Raw genomic sequence first — 23,778 nt, 5'->3', positions numbered from 1 at the left:
GCTGCGCAAAGAGTTTAAAGGAGTGACATACAAGCAATATGTCAGTATGTATGGAAGGAAACAAAAAACAAGCACCATTTTCCAGGGCACAGCATACTGTGTATTTTCACGAGTGCTGCAGGTACATGCAAAGTCATTTTGTTTCAGGCTGGGAGTCTCAAGCTAGCTGCAGTTTCCCCAGAGCAGAACGCTCCCCTTTTTGATGGCCTGGAGTACTCAAGTTTACATCTGCCTGCTGACCAGGGACATCACGTTTAAAAGGCTTAGCCCATTTAACTGCTTTGCCTTAGAAAAACTGATGGCAGCAGTTGGTGACTTCTCTGGGGATTCTTTTTACTTTGCAGGTAAGCTTCCTACAACGCACAGATGCATTGTTTAAACTTTACATTACAGAGCACTCAAGTTTGTTAAAATAGAGAAATAGCATTGACAACCGTCTGCTCTCGAATCTGCCTCCCCAGCACGCCCTCCCATTCCAGCAGCCGGTTTTGCCGAGGAGCATCCACGTTGCTAAGGGCCCCGGAACAGAGAATCCGCCGCAGGGCCAGCAGAAGGGGAGCGCAGGGAGCCAGGCAGCACCAGGGCCCCTACCGCTTCGGTGAGCACCAACTTGGTTTCTCTCCCCAACTCTGTGCCCTGAACTTTGAGGTCCTACAGCCCTAAGAACGAGGTGCAGGCACCAAGAGGGCTTGGGAGCGCATTCCGTTCCGGTACATCCGCCCTAAAACACTTCCAACACCCGGTGCTTAACTTCGTGTTCAAGCCGAGCACCAGGCACGTCTCTAACACGCTTTTTAATCGCTGTCCAGGCCTCGTTCGTGCCCAGCTCGGCAGCTCGGGGTGTGACACAGCACATTCAGCCCCCGGCAGCGCGCACACCCCGGCAGCGCGGGGCTCGGCCCGCTTCAAGCGGCAGCGCCACACCAGCCCCGCTCCGCGCCGGGACGCTGCCGGGCGGGCACCCTGCCGGCCTGCGGGCCGCCGCCACCGGGCTCCCCGTCAGCCGCCGCAGGGCCCGGCAGGACGCAGCGGGCCAGCGCCACGGCCCCTCCCCGCCCCCGGCCCCGCTCCCGGCCCTACCTGCCCGGCAGGCGCTGCCGCATCCTCCCGCCGCGCGCAGCCCGCGGCCCCCGGCCCAACGGCCCCCAACGGCCCCAACGGTCGCCCCTCGCTCCTAGCCCCGCCCCCGGGCCCTGGGGCTGCAGGCGACTTCCGGTAGGCGCAGCCGTGAGGGGGCGTGGCCTGGCCGCGGTACCGGGCGCCGCGGGGCTGACGTCGGCGCCGCCCTGCGCGAGGCGCGGCTCGGGGCTGCCCCCGCCCGCCCGCGGCCCCGGTGTGCGCGCTCCCCCCCCCCCTTCGGCGCGCGTCGCCCGGGTGAAGCGGCGCCGTGGCGAAGGAGCGCGCTGCCCCCGCTCGGCCAATGGCAGCGCGGCCGCCGGGCCCGCCCGCCAATGAGCGCTGAGGGGGCGGGGCGAGGGGCGGGAGCCGCGGCGGGGTGAGCGGCTGCGGCAGCGGCGGGAGGTGAGCGGCGGCGGCGGCGGCGGCGGGGAGGGGATGGGGCGGGCTGGGCCGGGCTGGGCCGGGCCGGGCGCTGCGCTGCGGGGTCCCGGCCGCGCCCCTCACCCTGGCGCCAGCCTCGGCCCGGCTGCGGGGTGGGGGGGTGGCGGCGGCGCGCTCGGGCCGGGCTGGGGGAGCTCGGCTCCCTTCGGCATGACTCGGCAGCGCTCGGCTCCGTTCGGCGGGGCTCGGCTCGGCTCGGCTCGGCTCGGCTCGGCTCGGCTCGGTTCGGTCCGGCGGCTGCCGCCGTGCGGTCGGGGCCCCCCCTCAGTGAGGGGCCGCGGGGCGGGGCCGCCGCCGCCCGCCGCTGCCCGGTTCTCCTCAGTCTGCGGGGTGTCGCCGGGCAGCTCCCTGGGCTCAATTCGGCTGCGTCTGTGCCCTGCCGAGCCTCTTCCTTTCAGCCTGCTCCCGTGGCGCGGAGCCTTCCTCTTCCCTTGGCGTTAGCAGCCCCCGTGGCGGCACCGAGCGGCCCCGGCCCGGGGGGAGCCCCGGGTGTGCGCGGTGCGTGCGGGTGCTGCCGGCGGGGCCTGCTGCCAGCGGGGCGGTGCCGCGCTGCACGAGTGCTGTCAGCGCGCTCAGGGGATGCCTGGATGCAAAAATAAACGTAAATGCCTCCTGTGCCTTTCCACTTGCAGCCCTCAGGGCACGGGGGGCTGTTGTGCTGTGTGAAGATGGCCTCAGGGCCAGGAGTTTGGCTTGGTGCTTACCGCTCTGCTCTTCCTTGGGCCCATTCTCCTTGCACTCCTCACTCTTGTTGGCATTGGCCATGCCTTTAACTTGGAGTCGTTTGCACGGTTTGTGAGAAAACATCCCACATGTTCCCCACAGCCCCCTGCCAGAATTAGCAGGGAAAGTAAGAGGGCTCCTCAGGAGCTTCACTGGCAAGCGGTGCTGCTGTGCTCCCTGTTGGCTTCGTGCTAGCTACTTGCTTCTTCCCTGCCCCCATTACAGGTCTTGTCCCAGTTTCCATCCTTCTGATTATTTGTGGTTTTATTTGTTTGTTTTGTCATTCACCTAATGAAATGCTTTGCAGAAGCTCCTATAGATTAGCTGTGTAAGTTGTCAAGATCAAGTCATCTTTAGAAGAGAGATGTGAAGTTGGCTCGATACGGTCTACTTCTATTAAATTCACTAAGGGTTTTATTGCACTGTTTCTCTCTTTGAGTATTGCTTCTCTTAAATTTGGTCAGGTAAATATCATTTGGATTACTTCCATCCTAATGGAAGTGTATTAGAAAGCTTGTGGTTATGTCTCCATTTCATTCATTTTCCCCGTCACTGTATTGCTTAGCATCTTTCCTGGATATTTCTGGTGATTAGATAGTAATGAGATGTGATAGTTGTTCCACATGCAGGTTGCTAGTGTCTAATTGTTACTAAAATATTCTTAATATACAACTTGAAATGCCATCAGCATTCCGCTACATAATGCGGTTTAATCTCAAAAGCTAGTCCAAGTAGCGAGAGAGTGTATTAAAAGTACTGAGTTGCACCATTTTGTAATGAACACATTTTCTATGTAATATGGGCAAATAATCTAAGTTTTCAGTCAGATTTAAGGTTATACTTTTCTATATTCAGTAATGATTCTAAACTTGACTGGGAATCTCTTGAATTTGGTCTATTTTTGGCTTAATTATAGAGAATAGTATCCAAAATACTGGGTTTAGTGCTTCTTAAGAATTAACAAGGAGGGATTTTTCTTCTCCTAGCATACTTTCCCAAGTAAAGTTGAACAAAAGATTGTTAACCAGATGCTATAGTGCTGTATGATGTCCCCTTGCCAGCAGAATCAGTAATTATAGCCACTAACTGCTTTAAAGATTAAGTACAACCTTTTTTTGTTATGTACTGTCTGTTGAGGTGAAAGATTGTAGCCTTTCTAGCAATGCAGCCCTTTTTCTACACCAACTGAAAAAACTGTACAAAAATAGAATTGAGATAAGAGTGGGCAATTTTCAGGAAAACTACAAAGCATGTGATGCAACTGAAGAGACAAATTAGTTGATGTTTTATTATTATTTTTTTTTAAAAAAGAAATGTAACTCGTTGTTGGGCTGGAAGACTAATTACAGCTAACTAAATCTGTTTTGTTTTTTGCCTAGTGCTTGAATAAAGATGCCTTAAGAAGATAACTATGGATAAGTATATTAAAGTGCAAAAAATTGGAGAAGGATCCTTTGGGAAAGCAATTCTTGTCAAAGCTAAAGAGAACAGCCAACAATATGTTATTAAAGAAATTAACATCTCCAAGGTGAGTGGTAGTATTAATTACTGATTCATTGTTTTTGTATTCCTGTCCTCAAAAATCATTATCTTCCTTTTGAAGATGTCAAATAAGGAGAGAGAAGAATCAAGGAGAGAAGTTGCTGTGTTGGCCAACATGAAACATCCAAATATTGTCCTGTATAGGGAGTCATTTGAAGGTAAGATTAGTTAATAAAGTGGAACTTGAGATAAGTGTGACTTGAGCAGTACATACATCATACAATTCAAAAATCAGTGTTTCTCTTTTTACTAATTTTTCCATCCTTTTATTCCTTCAGTTCTTTCTGGTTGTAGTTTTTCAAAATTACCATGTACATTACAAAAAAAGAAATTGCAACAATTAAATAGAAATATTCTTGTCCCTTTCTAATATGATTCAGTTTTGGCTGATGCTTAAATGAAACGGTTGTGTTTTCCTTTTTCTCTGGAGTGTGAGTCTCCTTGAACAATTGTGTGTGTATTCTAACAAGTTGGATGCTTATGTGTTTTAAAAATAAGTATGGTCTAAATTTGGATATTGGCAAACTGGCAAGAGCAATTTTATCTTGGTCTGCTGTCTTAGAATACAATCTTCAGTAATTATGATATCATTGCTTTCAGAGATGGAAAAATAGAAGGGACTGTTTCCTTCATCGAGCTTTGAAGGTTTGAAGCTTTGAGAGATTTAATTCCAAACTGTTTTCACAGTGAATGTCCTAGAGAATAAGCAGAATAGATAAAAGATTGTGTGCCAGAAAGAGCAAGGCTATAGAGCCTGCTCTCTAACACTGCGGTAGTGGTGGCGTTTGTTTTTTGTGTTTTTTTGTTTGTTTGTTTTTACTTTTTTCAAGATAGATCCTGTAATCTGTAGTTCATGTTGCTTCTTTCTTGCTGAAACACATGGACTTTGACTTTGAACATACTGATTTGGTTTATAAAACAGAGCTATTTCAGCATCAGGTCCACAAGAAATTCAGGCTGCTAGGATAATCATTTAAAATAATTCCAATTAGAAAGCTTAAGGAAGATACGAACACCTTTAAGCTTAAACAAAATAATCTTGTTATGAAAGACAAATTTTGGGAGCATTTGGGAGACTTGTGTGACTCAGATGCTTTCATTAGGTTTGACTCAGTTTAAATGTTATAATTAACTTTAATAAAATAAGATTTTTTCTTTTTAGCAGCATGTGATTAATTGTATGCATTTATTCATCTCTTCTCAAAATCACGTCTAATCTATAAGTAGTATAGGTCTTGTTTTACTGCTATATTTGAGTTGATACTCATGAAATGTTAAGATTTTCAGTGATACGTGGGTACCTTGCAATTTGTTTCTGCCTAATCCCTGTTCAGTAGTAACTGGAAAAAATTGCTTTAAGGAACAGAACTGTAGCTTCTCATCAACTATATTATATATGCTCAAATTTCATAGTGAAAACTTGGGTAAGATTTTTGTAAGTTTCTCCAAATTTCTTTCAAAAATGAGACATTAATGATATCCATCTGTCATTGCCTGCTGAAAGTTTTATTACTGGTCTTCGGTCTTGGAAATGACTGTAAGTCTGCTATGAGAGCTGGTGATCACCACTTAATATAAGTAATATCTTGCCCAGGTAAAACTGCAAGACAGAATCAGTAAGACAGAGACAATTAACTGAAGTAGGTCTGAAGTCTATTTTTAGGGTAGGGTTCTATGGGATATTTGAAACAGCAAACGATTTCAAGAATGATTTTATATTATGTTTATTAAGTGACATCTTTAATTTCATGGTGAATCTTAGTATGTCAAATGATATCTGAAGCTACACGTGAAAATGTGTAATTTTTGGTTGCTTTTTGTATGACACTTATAAACCTTTGCAGTGAAGATATTTGTAATGTTATGTTAAAGGCAGGTATTTTTTTTTCTTCTTTTTGAAATATTTTTTGTTTTGTTTTGCAGAAAATGGCTGTCTCTACATAGTGATGGATTACTGTGAAGGAGGAGACCTGTTTAAAAAAATAAATGCCCAGAAAGGAATCTTATTCTCCGAGGATCAGGTAACAGCAAACTGATGCCATAGTGTTTTGCTGCATGATCCTTTCTTCATTAGTTTCAAGATATTTTGGTTAAATTATGTAGGTATGGCTTCTTAACACATATAGGAAGTTTCCCAGACAGTGGTGGTTATTACTATCAGTCACAGTACTGTCTTTTTTGTAGCCAGAGACCCTGGGTATATTATCTGGGGTTTGGTCTTCGTGTGTAAGATGCTTTAAAAAAAGCTGCATTTTCTGCAGAGTAAACCAAATCTGATACATGAAAAACACTAAAGGTCGTCATGAATATTTTTAAACCCATCAGATACCATGGCAGAGGATTTTATTTTGTAATACGGACTTCCATTTTTCAGAAGTATAAAATAACTTACTTTGTAAAATACAATAATACAGCAATATGAAGTTTGCCTCATAATTATTTTTTCAGTAGAAAAACGTAGTATTCTATTGGAAGTGTATCAGCAGATTTTCTTTCTCAGTCATGTATGTTATTAAAGTCACTTATACTGTGTGAGAGTCAGGGATAAGTGAGAGTATTTTCATGTACAGATTGGATGAAACTAAGTGAAAATATATTATGTGGGATTCGGGTTTTTGGTCCTAAGTCATGTGTTCCCTTGCTTACAAATCATTTTGATGATTTTGCATCTGCATCTGACAGGAGTACCAGAATCTGAACTTTCCTGGAAAAGCCTTTCCTGGAAAGGCTTATGAGTATTAGCTCTGTTGATGGAATTCAGAATAGGGTAATGAAATATTTTGGACACAACTTGTAAAAAGCCAAATTTTCTAATTTGGACTCAAATACAAGAAGACTTTAAAGTGGAAAATTGAAAAATACACCTTACGTTATACTGTAATGTTGAAATTTATGTACTTGTAAGTTGGGAATGTGAAGTCATTATTCACATGGAAAAGTTTTTTGCTGCTTTTCCCTTTTTACATTGTGATTTTTCCAAATTTACAGAAACATGGTGTTTGTTGCCTTGTTTATAATCTTATTATACATTGTTGCCATTCTCATTGAAATCTGCATTGTAGTATTTTTCTTTTTAACATAAAATATGTAAAATTACTGGATGTTAAGTAAGTGTTTCTGTAAACATGGGTGTAGCTTTTTAAGACTCTTGGCTAATTAGCTGTCTGCAAGACTTGTTGCACCAATTTCAGCAAAAATGTATTTGTCATGTTGCAAGTTCTGTGTTTTAAATGTTTTAGCCAATCAAATTTATTATGCATACATTTTATTAGTTTTTAGTACTTAATGAAACTAGCAATTTCAGGCTTAACATCTAACTTACGTACATGCTTTTTTCACTTAAAAGTTTGCATTATAGTAACAGTACTGTGACAGTCTTAATGATTCTATGGTATAAATGAAGACAGGTTTATGGGAAGAGAGAGTAAAACCTTGAGTTATAAAACCGATTTGATAATATCTTCAGTAATATAGCTAGAGAAGCTTTCAGATAAATTAAGATGCTGATGTTGCATTTTCTCTTTTATGCATAGATTCTGGATTGGTTTGTACAGATCTGCTTAGCACTAAAACATATACATGACAGAAAAATCTTGCATCGCGACATAAAGTCACAGGTATGTAGGTAATTTTCTTTTCTTTCTTTTAGCAAATTTACTTCCAAAGTGATTACATCTATATTTTGCTAGTGGAAGTTGGCAAATTATTGAAAATAATCTTTTTACATAATCACTTTTTTTTTTTTTTAAGTAGAAACACTTTTTTTCTTCGGAATTATCCAGAAAAGGTTGATATGGTATTTGTATAAACAGACAAGAATTGATTTGAGTATTGCTCATGTGACCATTTCTATCTCTGCAAATAATTATATTTTTAGACTGTGCAATAGTGCTATCTTTAATTTTGATAAAGCAGAACATGAGTAAGTCTGGTGTTTCACAGTCAGTAACACTAATTCTAGTGACTGCATAGTAATCCAATAGTAGAAAACCTTATTCGTTTCAAAACATGTTGAGGGAAAAAAAAGTGCAATTGTATGAATGTTTTAATTAACAGACTTCTTAAAATTTCTATACCAAGAATATCTTTTTAACCAAAGATGGAACAATACAGCTGGGAGATTTTGGAATTGCCAGAGTTCTGAACAGGTAACTCTTTTTTTTATACTTGGTTCTATGATTCAATCTAAATTGCTTTGATTTAGGAAGTCAAAATCTGTGCTTATCTTATGTCAGTTAACATTCGTTCTTATTTTTTCCTTAGTACTGTGGAGTTGGCTCGCACGTGCATAGGAACACCATACTATTTATCACCTGAAATATGTCAGAACAGACCTTACAACAATAAAAGGTACTAATAACCATATTATTAAACATTTTTGTTAAGGAGATGATAGTGAGTTCTTTGGGAATCTAAGGCTGTTCTGTTCACATGACGATGAACAGCCACTAGTTCATCCTTTACCCAAGAAGACAGAGCCTCACTATATAGGTAGAACCTTACAGGTCTGTGTACTGCAAAGTAACGTGATGAAGAGATGATTTCGCTTAGTGCTTTGAATTCTCGATATAGCCTTGTTCTTAGTTATGGTTCCACTTTAGCCAATCTACATAGTACTGCCGTAAATGATGAATGTGAAACTATATTAAGAAAGAAGTCACAAACACAGTAATTGAATTTTCTAAGTACATGCATGAGTAGTCATGTGGAAAGAGCATCCTGCAGGTACTGTACTTTCACATTTGCTGTCCTGCCAAGTACACTGTATCTGGTGATGGTATCCCTAATGTAATTAAAGTGGTTATTATCTATTTAGTCTTATTCTTCACTAAATGGCTGAAACATGCCTATTGTTGTGAGTACCTCATACTATTTTGTACTGTTTTCTTAAAAGATAAAACGATTATATAGCTCCTTGTCCCTCATTTTCTCCTACATGAGATTTCTTGTCCAATTGCATTCTAAACAAATTCTACAATCCTCTAGTAAGTGTGGTAATATAAGTAAATGTTAAACAGCGTAAATTGTCTGTTTAGCTGAATTTAAGATTTTTATTTGCTGTGTTGGATGGCAGGTAGCTTTTTTATACTTCAAAGATCTCAGGCAAATTTATACATTTATAGAAAACAAGCCTTTATCCATTGTTCATCTAATTTCTCTAATTTGGTTGGTGCAAATGAAAAGGTCTAAAATCTGGAGCCAAAATAACACCCTGTTTTTCAGACTGACCTTGCTTTTGATTGTTGATTTTGTTCATTTGCTGAGGTTTTGTAGCTTGGGGAGCTGGGGATGTACATATAAGGGAGACTGTACTCTTCTCAAAACACAGCATTTTGCTTTTCCAAGGTAGCATGTTTAGTTAATAATTTATATGTCAATCTTACACCCAAAACTAACTATTGGGATGTGTTCCTCTTGGTTTAGTGATATCTGGGCCCTTGGTTGTGTTCTCTATGAAATGTGCACACTTAAACATGCGGTGAGTAGGAACTTCTTGTTTCTTTGAAAGAATATTGAATTTAGAGATTATTTTTTTCTGCTGATACTGCAAATGTATTTGTACATTTGCTTAAGGGTTTTCATGGTTGCTTAAGGGTTTTCATGGTGACTGCTTAAAATTGCCTTCAATGTTTTAATCCCCTTTTCCAGTACTGACCAACATTTCTGGTGTTTTAGTTTATGCCAGTCTCTGCAGAAATCTTAGTATTGTATTTTTTTTAATTTATTTTCAAGGTACTTGTGTTAGCTGAAAAGATGTTAGCTGCAGTAACATCTAGTGTTATTTTCTTTCCAAAAACTTTACATTTGCATTGTAACTGAGCCTAAATTCAGACTGTCAGCTTTTGTGCAGGTAGATTCATGAATTTCTGTTTAGAATACTGGTAGTTCTTAGAAAAAATTCCTAAAGTGAGAGTTGCTTTTATTTATTTATTTTTTTTAAGAATACATCTTTAATCCACTTTTCACTTATGAAGGGAAAAAAATTGCCATAATTTTATTTTAAAAATAGCTATTTTTATTAAAGAAGATTATAACAACATGTATTTAAAAAAAAAAAAAAAAAAAACCTTCCAGAGCATAAAGATTTCATAACAGCTTTTGCAATTTCTTACGGCGTGGTCTTTTTCTGGGACAACTGTGTTGACAAAGTTGCATCTCTGAGGTGATAGCAGTAGGTTGTTTTCTCAAAACAGTGCATATCGCCCAGTTTACTTTTTGTTGTACAAAGGTTGTACAAATTGGTGCGTGCTGCCTGCTGAGCGTAGGCGAAGTGTAAGAATTCCTTTGGATTTAGCACAGAACTAATGTCCATGTTTACATTTTTTCATTTAGAAGGACTTTTCTAAAACAGGCAGAAGGCATGTGGTAGTGGAAAGTGTTTGGGAAAGTAAAGAGGATCAAGCAGATGTAGTTACATAATTATTTCATCCTTACCTGTTTATCACTGTCCATCAAGATCAGGGGGAAACTGTATGTTTCTATGGTATGAAGTAGCTGCAGTGTGATGCATTTTACATGAATGCAATATTTGGCAGCAGATTATTTTAAAGTATTGATGGAAATTGTTGATGGCCTTGAAAATTTGTTTTGATATGTTCAGGCAAATGAAAGGGGGGGATTCTTCGTGTTCAGTTGTTGGTTTGGTTTTTTTTCTTCGTCTTTATGTGTACCTTTACATGTGGGCAAGCGGTAATATGCAGTAACTGTTTTTGTTTCCTTGCATGACATAGTTTGAAGCTGGTAACATGAAGAACTTGGTACTGAAGATAATCTCTGGATCTTTTCCTCCTGTTTCTATGCATTATTCATATGACCTACGTAATCTACTGTCACAGTTATTTAAAAGGAATCCTAAGGATAGACCATCAGTAAACTCCATATTGGAGAAAAACTTCATAGCCAAACGGGTTGAAAAGTTTCTCACACCACAGGTATGGAGTTGGCTTTCATATAGTTTTGCTCAATACATCATAGGACTTTTCTTTATTCCAACGTCAATACACAACATGGGAAATTGGAATATTAGTATTTCCTACAGGTTTTATGCAGACCTTTCCAGTTGAGTAAAAAAGATTGTTACTGTGAAGTGAAAAGCAAAACCAAAACAAAATAAAAACAAACAAACCCCTCAAATTACTTAAGTTTCACAAACAAATATAAATTGACGTTTTGTTGAGTGTGCTATTTTATATGTGTCTATATTCAGTGCGGAATTTTGTATCAGATGCTCATTCATTTAGATAGGCTTTTTTCATGACATACAGGAATACAAGAATAGTACTGATATGAGGTAAGTAAATACAGGCAGAGAAAGGACACTGAGGAAATGAATGCAAAAGGAGACCTCACTAAGTATAAAGAATCCTAATGGACTGTAATTCCAACCTGAAGAAATTTCAGGAGACGGCCATGCATAATTGGAATTTCAAATGTATATGACTTTCAACTAATTATAGTTCATATTACTGCTCCAATGAAAGATCAGAATAAAAAGTCTTTACAGCAATGCTTGTTCTCCTGCCTTTTACAGAATGGTTACGAAATTTTTATTTGGGGTTAGTCAGGCAAACGATAACAAGTAGAAGACTGCTACCAGATAAAGATATTTCATTTCTCGTAGATTGTGTAGACAATTTTGATGAGTGGTTCACTCACATGCTCAAATTAGAGATGCTATCTAATCTTAAAAAAAAAAAAAAAAAATCTTAATAAATGTCTTGGTCACTGGTGCATACATAGTTCTGTATTCATTTGAAGTTATGGCAAATAGTATTAGAAACTTTCTGAAACAGGCATACACACTTATCTGAAAAGGCGATCTTTCTCGCTTTGGGTGTAAACACCGTTGGCTAACAGTTGTTCAACTTTTTGTTTAGCTTATTGCAGAAGAATTCAACCACAAAATCTTCCAGAAGTTTGGACCACATGCTGCACCAGGTAAGTAAATGTGTAAAGTGCTTTTGCTTTCAGATCTGGCAAGGTTGTATACCTACTTCTGTTCTTGTATTATTTTGGGTGTGTTCTTAGAACTGATTTTACAAGTTCTGAGGAGAAGAGAGAGGGAAGTTTTTTTTTTTTTTTCTTTTTTCACCGTGGAGCTGGATGTATGTAGAGTACAAATCATGTTAATGCAATCTATGAGTCTGTCACACTTTAAGTGTACTCTTTCTTCTTGTACTGTATTACGTTTCCAAAACGTAAGGAGACAGTGAAAACTGTAGATGCTGAAAACTATTTATTTGTTGTTAGTGGACGTTTTTTGCCTTATTAATGACAAATGGGTAATGAGAAATCCCACTCCTTGTTAAAAGAAAAAAAGGAAAGTAGGAGGTTTTGTTAGAGATTCCAGGATCAAACCTTGACTTCAATCCAAAGCAGTAGAATTTCTGCTATAGGTGGCAAATTAGATCACTTTCTCAAGTTTTCCTACTGTAGTCAGTTTACACTTACTTCTCAGATTTTCTTCCTTTTTTTCCCCTCCTTGTAATTATTTGAAACCATGGCAAGTGCTTTGCTGTTTTTTAATAGTATTGTGAATGTGTTTCACTGCTGTCCTGCTATTCTGTAGTAAGAGAAACGGCCTTGCACTGATTCAAGTTCACAAGATGATATTGGCATATTTTCAGGAACTTCTCATGAAAAAAAAACATCCTGATGAAAATGCAGCTGGTTTAGGGCTCATCTGCTGACAGGAGTGTTGCAGGTTGCAGTCCAGTGTCATTAGTGGAGGGAGGCCTGCCTCTCAATTGCATTGGGAAAACTTTTCCCTGCGTTCATGACAACTGGATAATAAAACATGGCAGCTGGAACAAGTTTAAACTCTCCAGAGTTAAGTGAAGTTGTAAAAGTGAAAAGTTCAGGGATTGTGTCCTGCTATTTTGTGTATTATATAATATGAATATATATTCATATATAAAAATGATATTTAGAAGACCTGTTTTGGACAACTGGATTTATTACATTTACACAGTCAGCTCACATGTATGAAATGTTAGCACTTCACCCATTCTCCTCCAGCTTTGCTGTTCCAGTACCTTAGCAAAGGGAAATACAGGCAGAGTATACTGACTGGCCTGAATATAGCTGTAAAGCAGCCTTTTCTTGTTTAGCTAAAAGACCAGCTCAAGGACAAATCCTGGCTTCAGTTGCACCAGCTCAGAAAATTACCAAACCCGCTGCAAAATATGGAGTGCCTTTAGTGATGAAGAAGTCTTCAGATGCACCCAAAAAGCTTCATGAGAAAAAGATGATGACTAAATTTAGACAGGTAACTAACAAAGATACTTAAATCGAACTGTTTTGCTAATGTTGTATTTAAACAGTACTGTAATATTTTACATTCTTTTTCAAAATGTTGCTTATATGGATGTATGCATCTGCAGAGAAAGTAGTAGTACTGTAAATGCTTGTCTTGCTTCATTATGGATTTTTTTTTTTTTTTTAATATCAGGATTTTTCGAGGCTGCCACCTTGGACTTGATTTCTCATGTGTTCTCATATCTTTGCATCTTTCTTCTTGGTTCAGAAATAATCTGCAATTTTTAAACTTTAGAAAACTTTTAATAACTTCCGAAAGTGTTGTCAAGCAGAGAAATTGTGTACTCAGAAGAAGACTTTCCCAGACTTGATTCCATGAGCTGATGAGAAATGATTTTCTGTATACCTTCATATTGTACTACCAATCTTTTTTTTTTCATTTGTCTTTCTTTATGTTCCCTATTACATAAAGCTGTTTGTATATAATTCCTTTAATTACTGCATGACCCAGAGATATTTCATGATACAGTTAGTTAGGCACATTTCAAGCAGCTAGTAACCAAGAAGCTCCCACTTCAGCTTTATTTTCTGCCCTCAGCAAGACAACCAATTCAAATTGTCTTCTGAAGAAGTGGTTTGTTTGTTTCTTTCTTTTTTCCCCATGGCTCTTTGGAGAATATAATACTGAGATCTCTATGAAATTTGATAATATATTTGGTAGATGGAAAGAAAATTAGTTCTGAGATAGTTTTTCCTTAATCCTCCAGTAAGTGTTGAACCTCAGGGATAACTTCCATCACTTATCACACAAGCCTCATTTGCTCATCATGTGCAGTTTGAAAAAGAGAGCAAAAAAAAAAAAGGGAATGCACAATCGTGTGTCCTAATGAGACCATGAGTCTTTCTCTTTTAAAGCTTGGTTGTGAAATCAGCTGCTGTTTTGCTGCTGTTCATAATCAGTTTCACCAACTAACGCTAAACCCACTTGCACAGCAGCCCAAAGCCCTCGCTGTGGCAGGATATACAGACTGAGGAAGAATCCTCATGCTGTAAGAAATCAAAAATGCTGCAATTTTAAGACATTATTTGTGTGGGTTGTATGTAGTGACAAGGGATAAGATGTAGGCTAGAAATAATGGCTACGGTGTAATAGAAGTTTTCTTCTCTTTGCTATTGTTTCAGGTTAGCCTCAGCTTGCAGTTCTCAATTGATTTTTAATGGAACATGCATCAATCATCTCACTTAGTATTATTGCATGAATGCACTGTAGTTGAATTGCATTGACTTAAGTCTCTAAAGATTTCTGTTTTCTGAGATATTTGACTTTGAAGTACCAATCTGATGGGTTTGTCAAAAGAAAATCTTATGAATCTATCTGTATTCTTGTACAGCTGGGGGGGGGAAGCTTTCAGTAACATTCACTTTTGGAGAAAATTAGAGTAAGAAACATAGCTTATTTTGTATAGCTGACTTTTTACCAGATATTCAATTGTGGCTTCATTTCCCTCTTCCATGGATAACAAGAACTTAGGGAGAGTTACACAAGAAAAGTCACCTAAGGATAACCTAATAACTCTGTTCTCACGTAAAAAGGGAGTCTTAAAATTGAAGGACCCTCAAAGACTATGAAAAGATTATAATACGGAATGACATTGCCAGAGAAGAAAAATGGAGATAGATCTGAAATTACTACCTTCAGCTTTCAAGATGGAGCTCTTAGCAGAGGATGAGCAAGTACCATAGCCTTTGCCTGAGATCTGAGCAGTGCTTTACATTTACAACCTCCTCAGTAATAAATTATTTTAAACCGACTTCTGCACATACTGAATTGTGAATTGTCTTTTTTTGTCTTTTTTTCTTTGATTAGAGTTTTCCTCTCATTCTGACATTTGCTATCTAATTTGAAGTTTCACCTTTTATCTAGGCCTTTCCAACTCCTGTGAAGAAAATGAATCCAGGAGAAGAAAGGAGGAAAATGTTTGAGGTATCACCAAATCACCTGCTAATATTCAATCTAAGCAAAAGCTAGGTCCAGAGCAAGAATGACAAAATAAAACCTTCAAACCTTTCCTCCTGATCTTTTTTTTTCCGAACATCTAGAAATGATTTTTATCTTCGTGGACATAAGTCAGCAATTGGAAGACTAACCAATCTTGACAGACACTTCACAGAATAATGGCTCAGTAATAAATAACAAATTATATGCTTGTTTTTCAGGAACCTTCAAAAAAGAAAAGGTTAGAGTTGCCTGAAAAAGAAAAGCGCCAGAGAGATCAGGTAGACAAGATACTTGAGGCACCCTTTTTTTTTTTTTTTTTTTAACGTCCATAGTAATTTTAGTGAAATGTGTTGAGTTTTGTTGCGTGTTGCCTAGGAATACAGAGTAGTTCAGTTTCCCAGTTACTAAATATGCTTAATCCTTACATTGCAGATCAGTTTACTGAAGGCGGAGGAAATAAGAAGATTGGAGAAAGAAAGGGTAAAATATGTTTAAAATGTGTTAATAGTGAAGCTCAATTTTTACTTAAAGTGATTCCTTGAATTACGTTTTCCTTTATTGTTTTCTCCTTCAGATGGAACGAATAAACAGAGCCAGGGAACAAGGATGGAGGAATGTGCTTGGTTCAGGTGGAAGTGGTGATGTTAAGGTTGGCAGCAGATGCAGAAATGTGATGTAGTGTGTTCCCCCCACCTTTGGTTATCTGGCATGGTGTTATCTTTTCAGAATCATCTGCTCTTGGAGCTGTCCAGTATTAATCTACTGATAATTTAAGGCAAAGCGTATAACAGACTTTATTCCCTGGCTTCTTGGAGATCATATGCAATTTTCATTTTTAATACGTATTAAATTTCTGAATCTCCCCTCTTTCTGCCAGTAATGGTTTTCATGCACCACTTTCTTTTTCCACTCCTGCTTTTGCTAATTTTCCTGCGCTAAATCTATGCATGAACAGCTTCTTACATATTCAAGTTTGTTCTTGAATTTTTTTGTTGAAATATTTTCCCAGGTTCTCATACTGTGGTAATGGACATCTTTCCCAATATTAAAAATGTGCTTTTAAGCATTCATTTTTATTTACCAACGTCAATGACAATTACAATACCTGTATTGATAAGTTGCCCATAATGGGAGAAGAAATTCCTGAGTAAATGTTATTTTTTCCTGAAAGCAGTTAACCCCTTAGCCATTCACTTCTTAAGGATTTAAATTACATAATTTAATCTTAATCCTATGACAGTTTGTATTTGCATAACTGTTCTGGGAAGTAGTATCATGAAAATACTTCAATATAAAAATCTGGGTCCTCTATTTTTATCAGACAGAGACAGTGCAGAAATTTCAGTATTGCTGTGGTGTAAATCTATTGAACAATATGAAGTGGGTTAAAAACCAGCCATTTGTTTTGGTGTTAGGGAGTCCTACAAAAATATTTAGCCGAAACAAATTCAACACAGTTTTCATAAACAAGCTCTGGCTATGCACTGGGGTCAAAATGAGAAGAGGTTTTATTTTCTTCTCCTTGTACAACAAAACATGAAGAAACCAAAAGTACATGACCAGGTTTCATTAGCTGCTTTTTATAACTGTTCTTCAAAATAGACACAATTTTTGGCTTTGTGTCACATATTGCATAACTTAGCTTAAATATAAAAGCAAATGTAAAAGTACCAGACTTTCAAAACTACCATGTGTGGCTTTAATGGGAAATCAAAAACCATCATCTGGTTCCCATTCTCTCTCTTAGGATGATGCTGGCAAGCACCAATGCAGGCTTCCGTACAACATGGTATATACGCATCGGCATATTTGGATCAGAGCTCTATATGTTACTGAAAACAATCATTCCTTTGATTAACGTCAAGAGTTTTATTACAAGGGCCTTAGACATGGAAAGTACTCTGTTTTTTTAGCTAAAACAGCATCACTAATTTCTCCTATTCACAGTAAAGTAAGGAAATTGTGTTTCAGTGGCTGCGCGTACTTTCTCTAAGTGTCACTGTGTAAAATATCAGAGCAAACATCCTTTAAAATTGTTTGAAATTTGTTCTCTGGATTAGGTAGTTTTGTGCGGATTGTACTGCAGGCCACTAAGGTATCATCACTTGAGGTTTCCATGTATTGTTACAGTATTCTCGATGTAATTGCACATTTCCTTTCTCCCTCATGGAAACAGTGCAGCCAGTGACTCCCTGCTGGTGCTGTTAGTTTAGAATTGCAGTGTTCAAGCATTCCAGTAATGCAAGCCACATGGTCTCTAAATGTACAGCAGAGTCTTGCAGTGCATTATGTTCTCCTCCTGTCTTTTTTGGATTGGTTGCTCGTACCTGCTTCTGGGGTAAAGTAGGGAAAGAGATGGCAAGGAGTAGACTTTGAGTTTGTGCTTCTAGCAGGGGTTACAGTGTTTCTGCAGATGGTTGATGAACACCTGCTGCTTAGCATTTGCTTAGAGATTGATCGTGCTATTTCTTTAAGTAATCCTTTTGGAAACTGAGCTCTAGTAATTGTAGGTGAAACCTTTAAGAGTGTGTAAGGCAAGGCTTTGCATTCTATTTGTAGAATCAGTTGTCCTGTATAATAAGTTACTTTTATCCAGAAGAACAACGTACCAGCATACTTATTTTAATGCTTGGATAAATCTTCTAGTTAGTATTCTATCACATGGGCTATTGATGCGCATTGAGCAATTGAAAATGAGAAAGTGAGCCAAATTGCTTTGTTAAATATAGGCTGCTCAAGAATTTCTGGGTGGACAGCTATAAATCTGTCACGTCTGTACTGTCCTATTTGAATGTACATGAAATACTTTGGACCACTCTGGAAAGAACATTCACAGATTCCATAGGTTCGCTGCCATGGGCTATTTCACCACTTTCCCCAGGTGTAAAAGGAACATTTTTATGCATGTGCTGACAACCTTAACCTTGTTTTGCCAATTTCACACTTTCTGCATCCATCCTTGGCTACTACTGTACACAGCTGCTTGCAACATTTTGTTTTTTATTATTATTTTCACATGAAGGCTCTCCAGGAATTCGAACTCTTTGAGAGTGACAGAGATCATTTTCACAAAGCTGTAATTTGTGGTACATGATCTGAACTGCAGTAGGGAAGCATCTCAGTTCTGGTGATGCAGCCAAGTTATAGATTGGTAAAAACGGGGATTCTCAGATAAATCTGCTGCTAATGTCACTTAGCAAATTTAGAAGTGTGCTTAACTGTTTCTGACTTCAATTTAAAAAGTGAATGTTTGGATAGAAATGACTCAGTAGTGCTTCAGTTAGTTAGTACTGTATCATTTTTAGCTTTTTGTGCTAAAATTTTAATTTTTGCTATATAGAACATCTGCTATCTCCAGTTACACTTCAATGGATTCCTCACCAATAACTGCCAGAATGTGTGACAGATGTCTCATGTATAATTACACTATTATCAAAGGGAGGTAAAATACTGTGTTATTTTGGAGTGCTAACTGAAAAACAAGTTTTTAATTTATCAATCTTGTAGTGGTAAAGTGATGAAAAGGGATTTTAATTCCGTGGTTAAAATACGGGAACACCAAGAGTAAAACTAGAACCAGTTCAGAATTGTTGCAGAACATAATAAAACTTTATTCTGCCAGAGAGGTGAAAATTAGAAGGGCTTGTTAAAACCATTGTTTGAGATGTCCACCCTACCTTTTCTGATTTTCAGGCACCGTATTATGGTGGTGGAGGTGGTCTTGGTCCTTTTCCAGTGTCTTCCAGAGGACAATATGAGCATTATCATGCTATTTTTGACCAAATGCAAAAGGAGAACTTTAGAGTAGCTGAAGAGAGGGAAGCCAGATGGAGGGCAGAAGTACGAGGCCGAGAAGCTGTTGAGAGGTATGGCTACCTTCCACTAGAGGTTGCACATGGTCTGCTTTAGATGAAAGTAATGAAAGTTACTGTACGTATTTATCTGCAGAGGAATTCCACCTGGAATACGTCCAGGAGTTCCTAAGGGGCCTGCAGGTCATCACCATTTACCTGATGCTGATGCAATTAGGAAAAAAATGAAAAGATCGAAGGAGGTGTCTAAACAAGCCAATGCAAACAGGTTGGACTATGATAATCCATAAATCTGTCCCTACGTGTTAGATTTTTGTTCTGTCTTGTTCCATTTAGTAGCTGAACATGTCTCAAAACCACCTTTATCCATTGGTACTGTGCTGTCTGTTTGTGTGTTGGTCCCTCACAGACCACAATTCTTTTAGAACCAATGGAAACCTTGGCTTTCCCAATAGGGGAAAAAAAGGATTACTTACAACTGTAACTAAACTAGATTTAAGCCAAAAATCCTGGCTTAATGCAGTTACAGTCTAGCTAAGACAATAACCCTCCTTTGCTTTTTTCATAGTTCTGTTTTCTGTGTTACCTGCCAAGATGCTTCCTTGTTCTGTCATCTCATTCTGACTGCCTTCTCTCCATCTCAGTGTTTGATCTTCTAACATAGAGGAGTGTCTAGAAAGCTTTCTGCATTCTTAGCTCCCATTTATTGACAAGTGGAAAACTTGTAGTAGCTTTCTTCATCAAGAGATGTGAATGCTAGGTGTTATAACAGTATACAACTTACTGCAAAGAATAAGCACCACAGAATTATGAAGTGAGCGTGTTTTGTATATGAAAAAGCATTGATTGTCTACCTATTTCAGGTAGATTGGCAACCTCTTTCCGTTAGTTTTTTCAAAACTGCGTTGCCTTTTTTCAAATCTGTTAATATTGTTTAAAGGACTGTTTCCACACCGAAGAGTGGTGTACGGGGAAGTATATACTTGGAATGTCAGTACTTCAACATTACTCACTAATTTTCTTAGAGAGATTTTTTTTTCTATCATGGATTATTTAAACTTCTGCAGACCCAGAGATGTATCCCATGGGGGCAGAAATAAATGGTGTTAATGTGAAGAAAAGGAAGTGGCCAAAGAAAACGTTTGTTCTTCTAAATGAATTCTATTCAGTTTTATGTTTCATATAGTATGTTTTACCTTCTAGGTTTTTCTATTTTAAAATTTATGGCAATAGTATAGCACATTTAACACTGATGTTAAAATTTTGCAAGCTGCAAGGTATGTGCTATTTCCTTTATAGTAATTTGGACCATTGTGAGCTAACTGAAATTCTTCCTGATACAACCCAGGACTGGAAGGTATATTTTCTCAACTGACATAGATGCGTCTTTCCAGCCTTCTCTGTTTATTCCCAACCCTTTGCACACAGTGCCATCATTGACAAATCTTGCTTAGGTTAGAGGTATTATTATTTGCCTTGCACATTTGACGATATTAGATGATACTTGGTAATTCAGGTAAATTGTTTTAAATGTGTTTAAATTTGAGAGCAACTATAATAGAGGGCTGCAAGTTACTAATAATCTGGAGATCCTGAAGAGAAATTGATTCAATTTTTCTCAAATCCGTAAACTCAGAAGCACTCGATGAATGTAGCGTGCAGAAGTTTTAAAACAGATGGATATAATTTTCTGTCTATAAGCTGGATTACCTTTAACCTTAAATTGAACTGCTGTTCCTTAGCATTTAAAATGTGTTAAGTATTTGTACTTCATTATCTAAAAGTACTTTTTTTATCATAGTCAGCCTAGCAGTGTTTCTCTCTCACACTTTATTCCTTCAGCTAGAGATGAGATCTAAAGATAGGTGTTCAAGATGTTTACCCAAAAGAAAAAGAATGTTAAGAATAACAACTTTCTTGAAGATAGGTAATTTAAAGCATATATTTAAAAAGTTGAGAAATCCTTGAGTTACAGTCTTCCTGATTACACTAGCACAGCTAACGCAAAGCTAAATACCCTCAACTTCAGCAATCTTTACAAATTGTCTCTTAGACAGCAACGCTGTCCCGAAGAAATCTGGTTGAAGCTTTTTAACAATATGAGTCACTCGGCATTAGAGGAGGGAGAAATGGTATCATGTAAAATTTAGTTGAAATAAGTTTTTGCTGTGTACTTGGTTTGAGACAAATACTTTCTTTTGCTCAGAGAGCACCTCTCCTACCTGTAAGCTAAACTTTGTCAGTATGACCCATTTTGAAAGATTTCGTTATCCACCAGTTGAGTTTATATGCAATGAACAGTCAAAATCATATAGTGAGCCAAATATGTATATACAAAAATTATGAAGTGTTTCTTTCTTTACCAGTAACACTTACGTGGACTGTCCTGAATTTTCAGAGCAGCTACAGCATTTGTACTGTTGTATCAAAGTCATTTTACATCTCTCTTATTTCATGAATTATAGCATATGAAAATAGCACTTCATTTCCTAATTGCTGGATGGTGGGGTGAGGAAGACTAGGTGCCAGGGAGTTTAGTTAGTGTGCTAATTCATTTAAGAATTACTACGAATAGTTCCTGTGTGGCAAAATTATTTTTTCTTTAACTGTTTCAGCCTGATGAGTTATTGCTATCAGCTTATTCCAATACCTTCCTTCCTATTGCTGGACCCCCAATACTTTTCAATCAAACGAGGCTAGGGGAGCCTTGGAAAGGGGATTGCCTCATCGTTCTACAATCTGTTACAATATCTAACACCATTCATCACCTGTTTCTTTCTTTTTTTCTTGCTTTGTTTTGTTTAAATAGGGAACTTTCTCCCCTTAGTCCTCTAACCAATTTTTCAGAAACTGGTTCCTCTACAAAATGATCATAGGTATGTACTAGGAAACTTTGGCTGCCAGCTGCTCAGTTGCAATAAATTGAATGTAGCCTTGTTAATCCAAACAGGACCCTGATCTGGGGTGAAACGTGAAAAAAAACATCTTGATTTGGTGAATTCTGAGGTAGGAAAACTTCTTCAGAGTCCCTTCAAAATCAGACAAGCAAAAGTCCCACCAAATGCCCCCAAAACAGATGCCAGAATGCTCTTGGAATACTAGCACTGTGTCTGTTATCTAAGTGGTAAGTGGTAGAAGCTCTTACTCCAAGCATAGGTCAGATTAAGGCTAGTGGATGGCTCATGAAGGAAGTCTTCTTGCCCATCTCTAAAGGGAAGCCTTGAAAGAATCTGTCCTTTTCTTTTTTTAACTTTTTAGTTTATAAATGATAATTAATGAAAACCAGCTGAGATTTTTTCAGAACTAACTGCACTAAAATTGTGATTTGATGTTCATTTTGTTTTGATGAGCAGGATATGGAAGAACAACAGTGTTCTGAGAGGGCATGTTTAATTGTACTTCTAATATAGTTGAACCTATTTCTTTCTCCCTTTTGTGGAATTCTGTTGTATTTCAGCCAATTAAAGGCATTTTGAGAATATACGTTTTTCATAGTTAGTTTTTGTGTCCTAGTTTAAATATATGTATAGGTTTTGCAAGTGTTGTATTTCAGAGACTTTCAGCTTGCTATGTGTTGTAATTATTCAGGCAAAAAGGGTGGTTACCCGCAGAAAGAGCAAGGCAAGTTGAAGAATTCTGGCAACGAAAGAGGGAAGCCATGCAAAACAAAGCTCGAGCTGAAGGACACATGGTATGGAAAATCTGTCTTCCTACTTACATTACTGCTTCAGAATGCTTTACAAATCAACAAATGAAAAAAATTACATTTTTGTGCATGTCTAACTTGATATTGTGAACTTTAGAACATTACTTTTTTTTCTGTTTATAGCTGTAAAGCTTTAGTTAAAATTAAACTATGTATTTTTCAGTAGCTTGAACTTTAAATGAAGTTTGATTAAACTTTTAACTCAGCTACAGTAGGGTGTTTTAGAAAAACATTCTGTTTATTAAGAAGATATTATAAAGACATCCAGCTTCAGTCCGTAGAGATTAACTAATGGACAGTGTCACAAAATGTTCTTTGTTCTTTATGCTTGCAGTTCTAAATTCAGTATTCCTCTGGGAAATGTGTTTTGCAGTAACAACGTCTTGCAAGTGATTCCTTTACATTAGGATGTTATTATTTCTGAAAAAGTGAATATGGAGAATCATATATCTTTGTATTTTTTATGGTTTAACATTCAAGCCAAAACTGGAATTCATGGAATCTTCATGAACATTTCTTACCTATGAGGATGGTTCTTTTAATTTATTGTCTCATCCCCCAGTGACTAAACCACAGAAGCTTAGAAATACCCTCTTTTCTTGAATTACTGATTTTTCAGCTCAATTTGAAAGAGTATTTAGCGAAAATATTTGCATTCGGTGCTTCCTGTCAAGAATTTAACTGGAGTATTGATTTACAGGTGGTTCTCAGTACTCAAGCTTGAGAAAGCTAAAGCCCCAGTGTTTTACAAGGGACAAACAAGGTCCATGTAACAACACATAATAAATGCAATAAACATACATCTAATTAACAAATCAATATATTTTTATTAAGTTCAGCAGGAGCTTACAGTATATCATGGAAAAAATAATATAATTATTTAAATATGATTTTACACCAAGCAGAAAACTCTGATTTAAAGGATTCTCATACTGTCCTGAGTTGGACTCCTGTTTTCCATTCCTTTGAGGCTGAATCCTTTTGTTTACAGTTACAACTCCAAGTACATCACACTAACCTAGATTATACACTGTAAATCCACATGTATTAGCAAGGTAAAACAGCTTGTTATGTTTAAAAAGGAAAATGTTATAAGTGTATACAAATATGTTACAAGATTGATGAGTTTGCTACTTATAGTATGTTTAAAAAAATATGATGATGGATAAATGCTTACT

General features: G+C 38.2%; 2 protein-coding genes across 10 annotated transcripts in view; one reads left to right on the top strand and one right to left on the bottom strand.

Moving 5' to 3' along the window:
• Nucleotides 1-1,220, bottom strand: part of CLCN3 (chloride voltage-gated channel 3) — a 61,596-nt gene extending 60,376 nt beyond the window's left edge. The window contains exon 1 of one of the 2 annotated variants that reach the window (XM_068681212.1): nucleotides 1,081-1,220. The gene's annotated coding sequence lies outside the window, so the exon portion shown is untranslated. The remainder of the gene's footprint in view (nucleotides 1-1,080) is intronic. The other variant, XM_068681214.1, reaches the window with a different exon arrangement.
• A 165-nt stretch (nucleotides 1,221-1,385) lies between these two features.
• Nucleotides 1,386-23,778, top strand: part of NEK1 (NIMA related kinase 1) — a 42,690-nt gene continuing 20,297 nt past the window's right edge. For 2 of the 8 annotated variants that reach the window (XM_068681206.1, XM_068681203.1), the window contains exons 1-18: nucleotides 1,386-1,521; nucleotides 3,663-3,811; nucleotides 3,887-3,983; nucleotides 5,749-5,846; nucleotides 7,359-7,442; nucleotides 7,906-7,973; nucleotides 8,089-8,175; nucleotides 9,250-9,304; nucleotides 10,557-10,757; nucleotides 11,703-11,763; nucleotides 12,936-13,093; nucleotides 15,008-15,067; nucleotides 15,301-15,360; nucleotides 15,515-15,562; nucleotides 15,657-15,731; nucleotides 18,776-18,948; nucleotides 19,031-19,162; nucleotides 22,483-22,585. In XM_068681206.1, coding sequence (XP_068537307.1) covers nucleotides 3,695-3,811; nucleotides 3,887-3,983; nucleotides 5,749-5,846; nucleotides 7,359-7,442; nucleotides 7,906-7,973; nucleotides 8,089-8,175; nucleotides 9,250-9,304; nucleotides 10,557-10,757; nucleotides 11,703-11,763; nucleotides 12,936-13,093; nucleotides 15,008-15,067; nucleotides 15,301-15,360; nucleotides 15,515-15,562; nucleotides 15,657-15,731; nucleotides 18,776-18,948; nucleotides 19,031-19,162; nucleotides 22,483-22,585 — 1,677 coding nt within the window. In that variant the 5' untranslated portion in view covers nucleotides 1,386-1,521; nucleotides 3,663-3,694. The remainder of the gene's footprint in view (nucleotides 1,522-3,662; nucleotides 3,812-3,886; nucleotides 3,984-5,748; nucleotides 5,847-7,358; nucleotides 7,443-7,905; nucleotides 7,974-8,088; nucleotides 8,176-9,249; nucleotides 9,305-10,556; nucleotides 10,758-11,702; nucleotides 11,764-12,935; nucleotides 13,094-15,007; nucleotides 15,068-15,300; nucleotides 15,361-15,514; nucleotides 15,563-15,656; nucleotides 15,732-18,775; nucleotides 18,949-19,030; nucleotides 19,163-22,482; nucleotides 22,586-23,778) is intronic. The other 6 variants (XM_068681209.1, XM_068681207.1, XM_068681204.1 and 3 more) reach the window with 5 other exon arrangements.

This window comes from Anas acuta, chromosome 4, assembly GCF_963932015.1.
Source record: "Anas acuta chromosome 4, bAnaAcu1.1, whole genome shotgun sequence".
NCBI lineage: Eukaryota > Metazoa > Chordata > Aves > Anseriformes > Anatidae > Anas > Anas acuta.
Note: the sequence above shows the minus strand (reverse complement) of the source record. Positions and strands in the feature narration are given on the sequence as shown.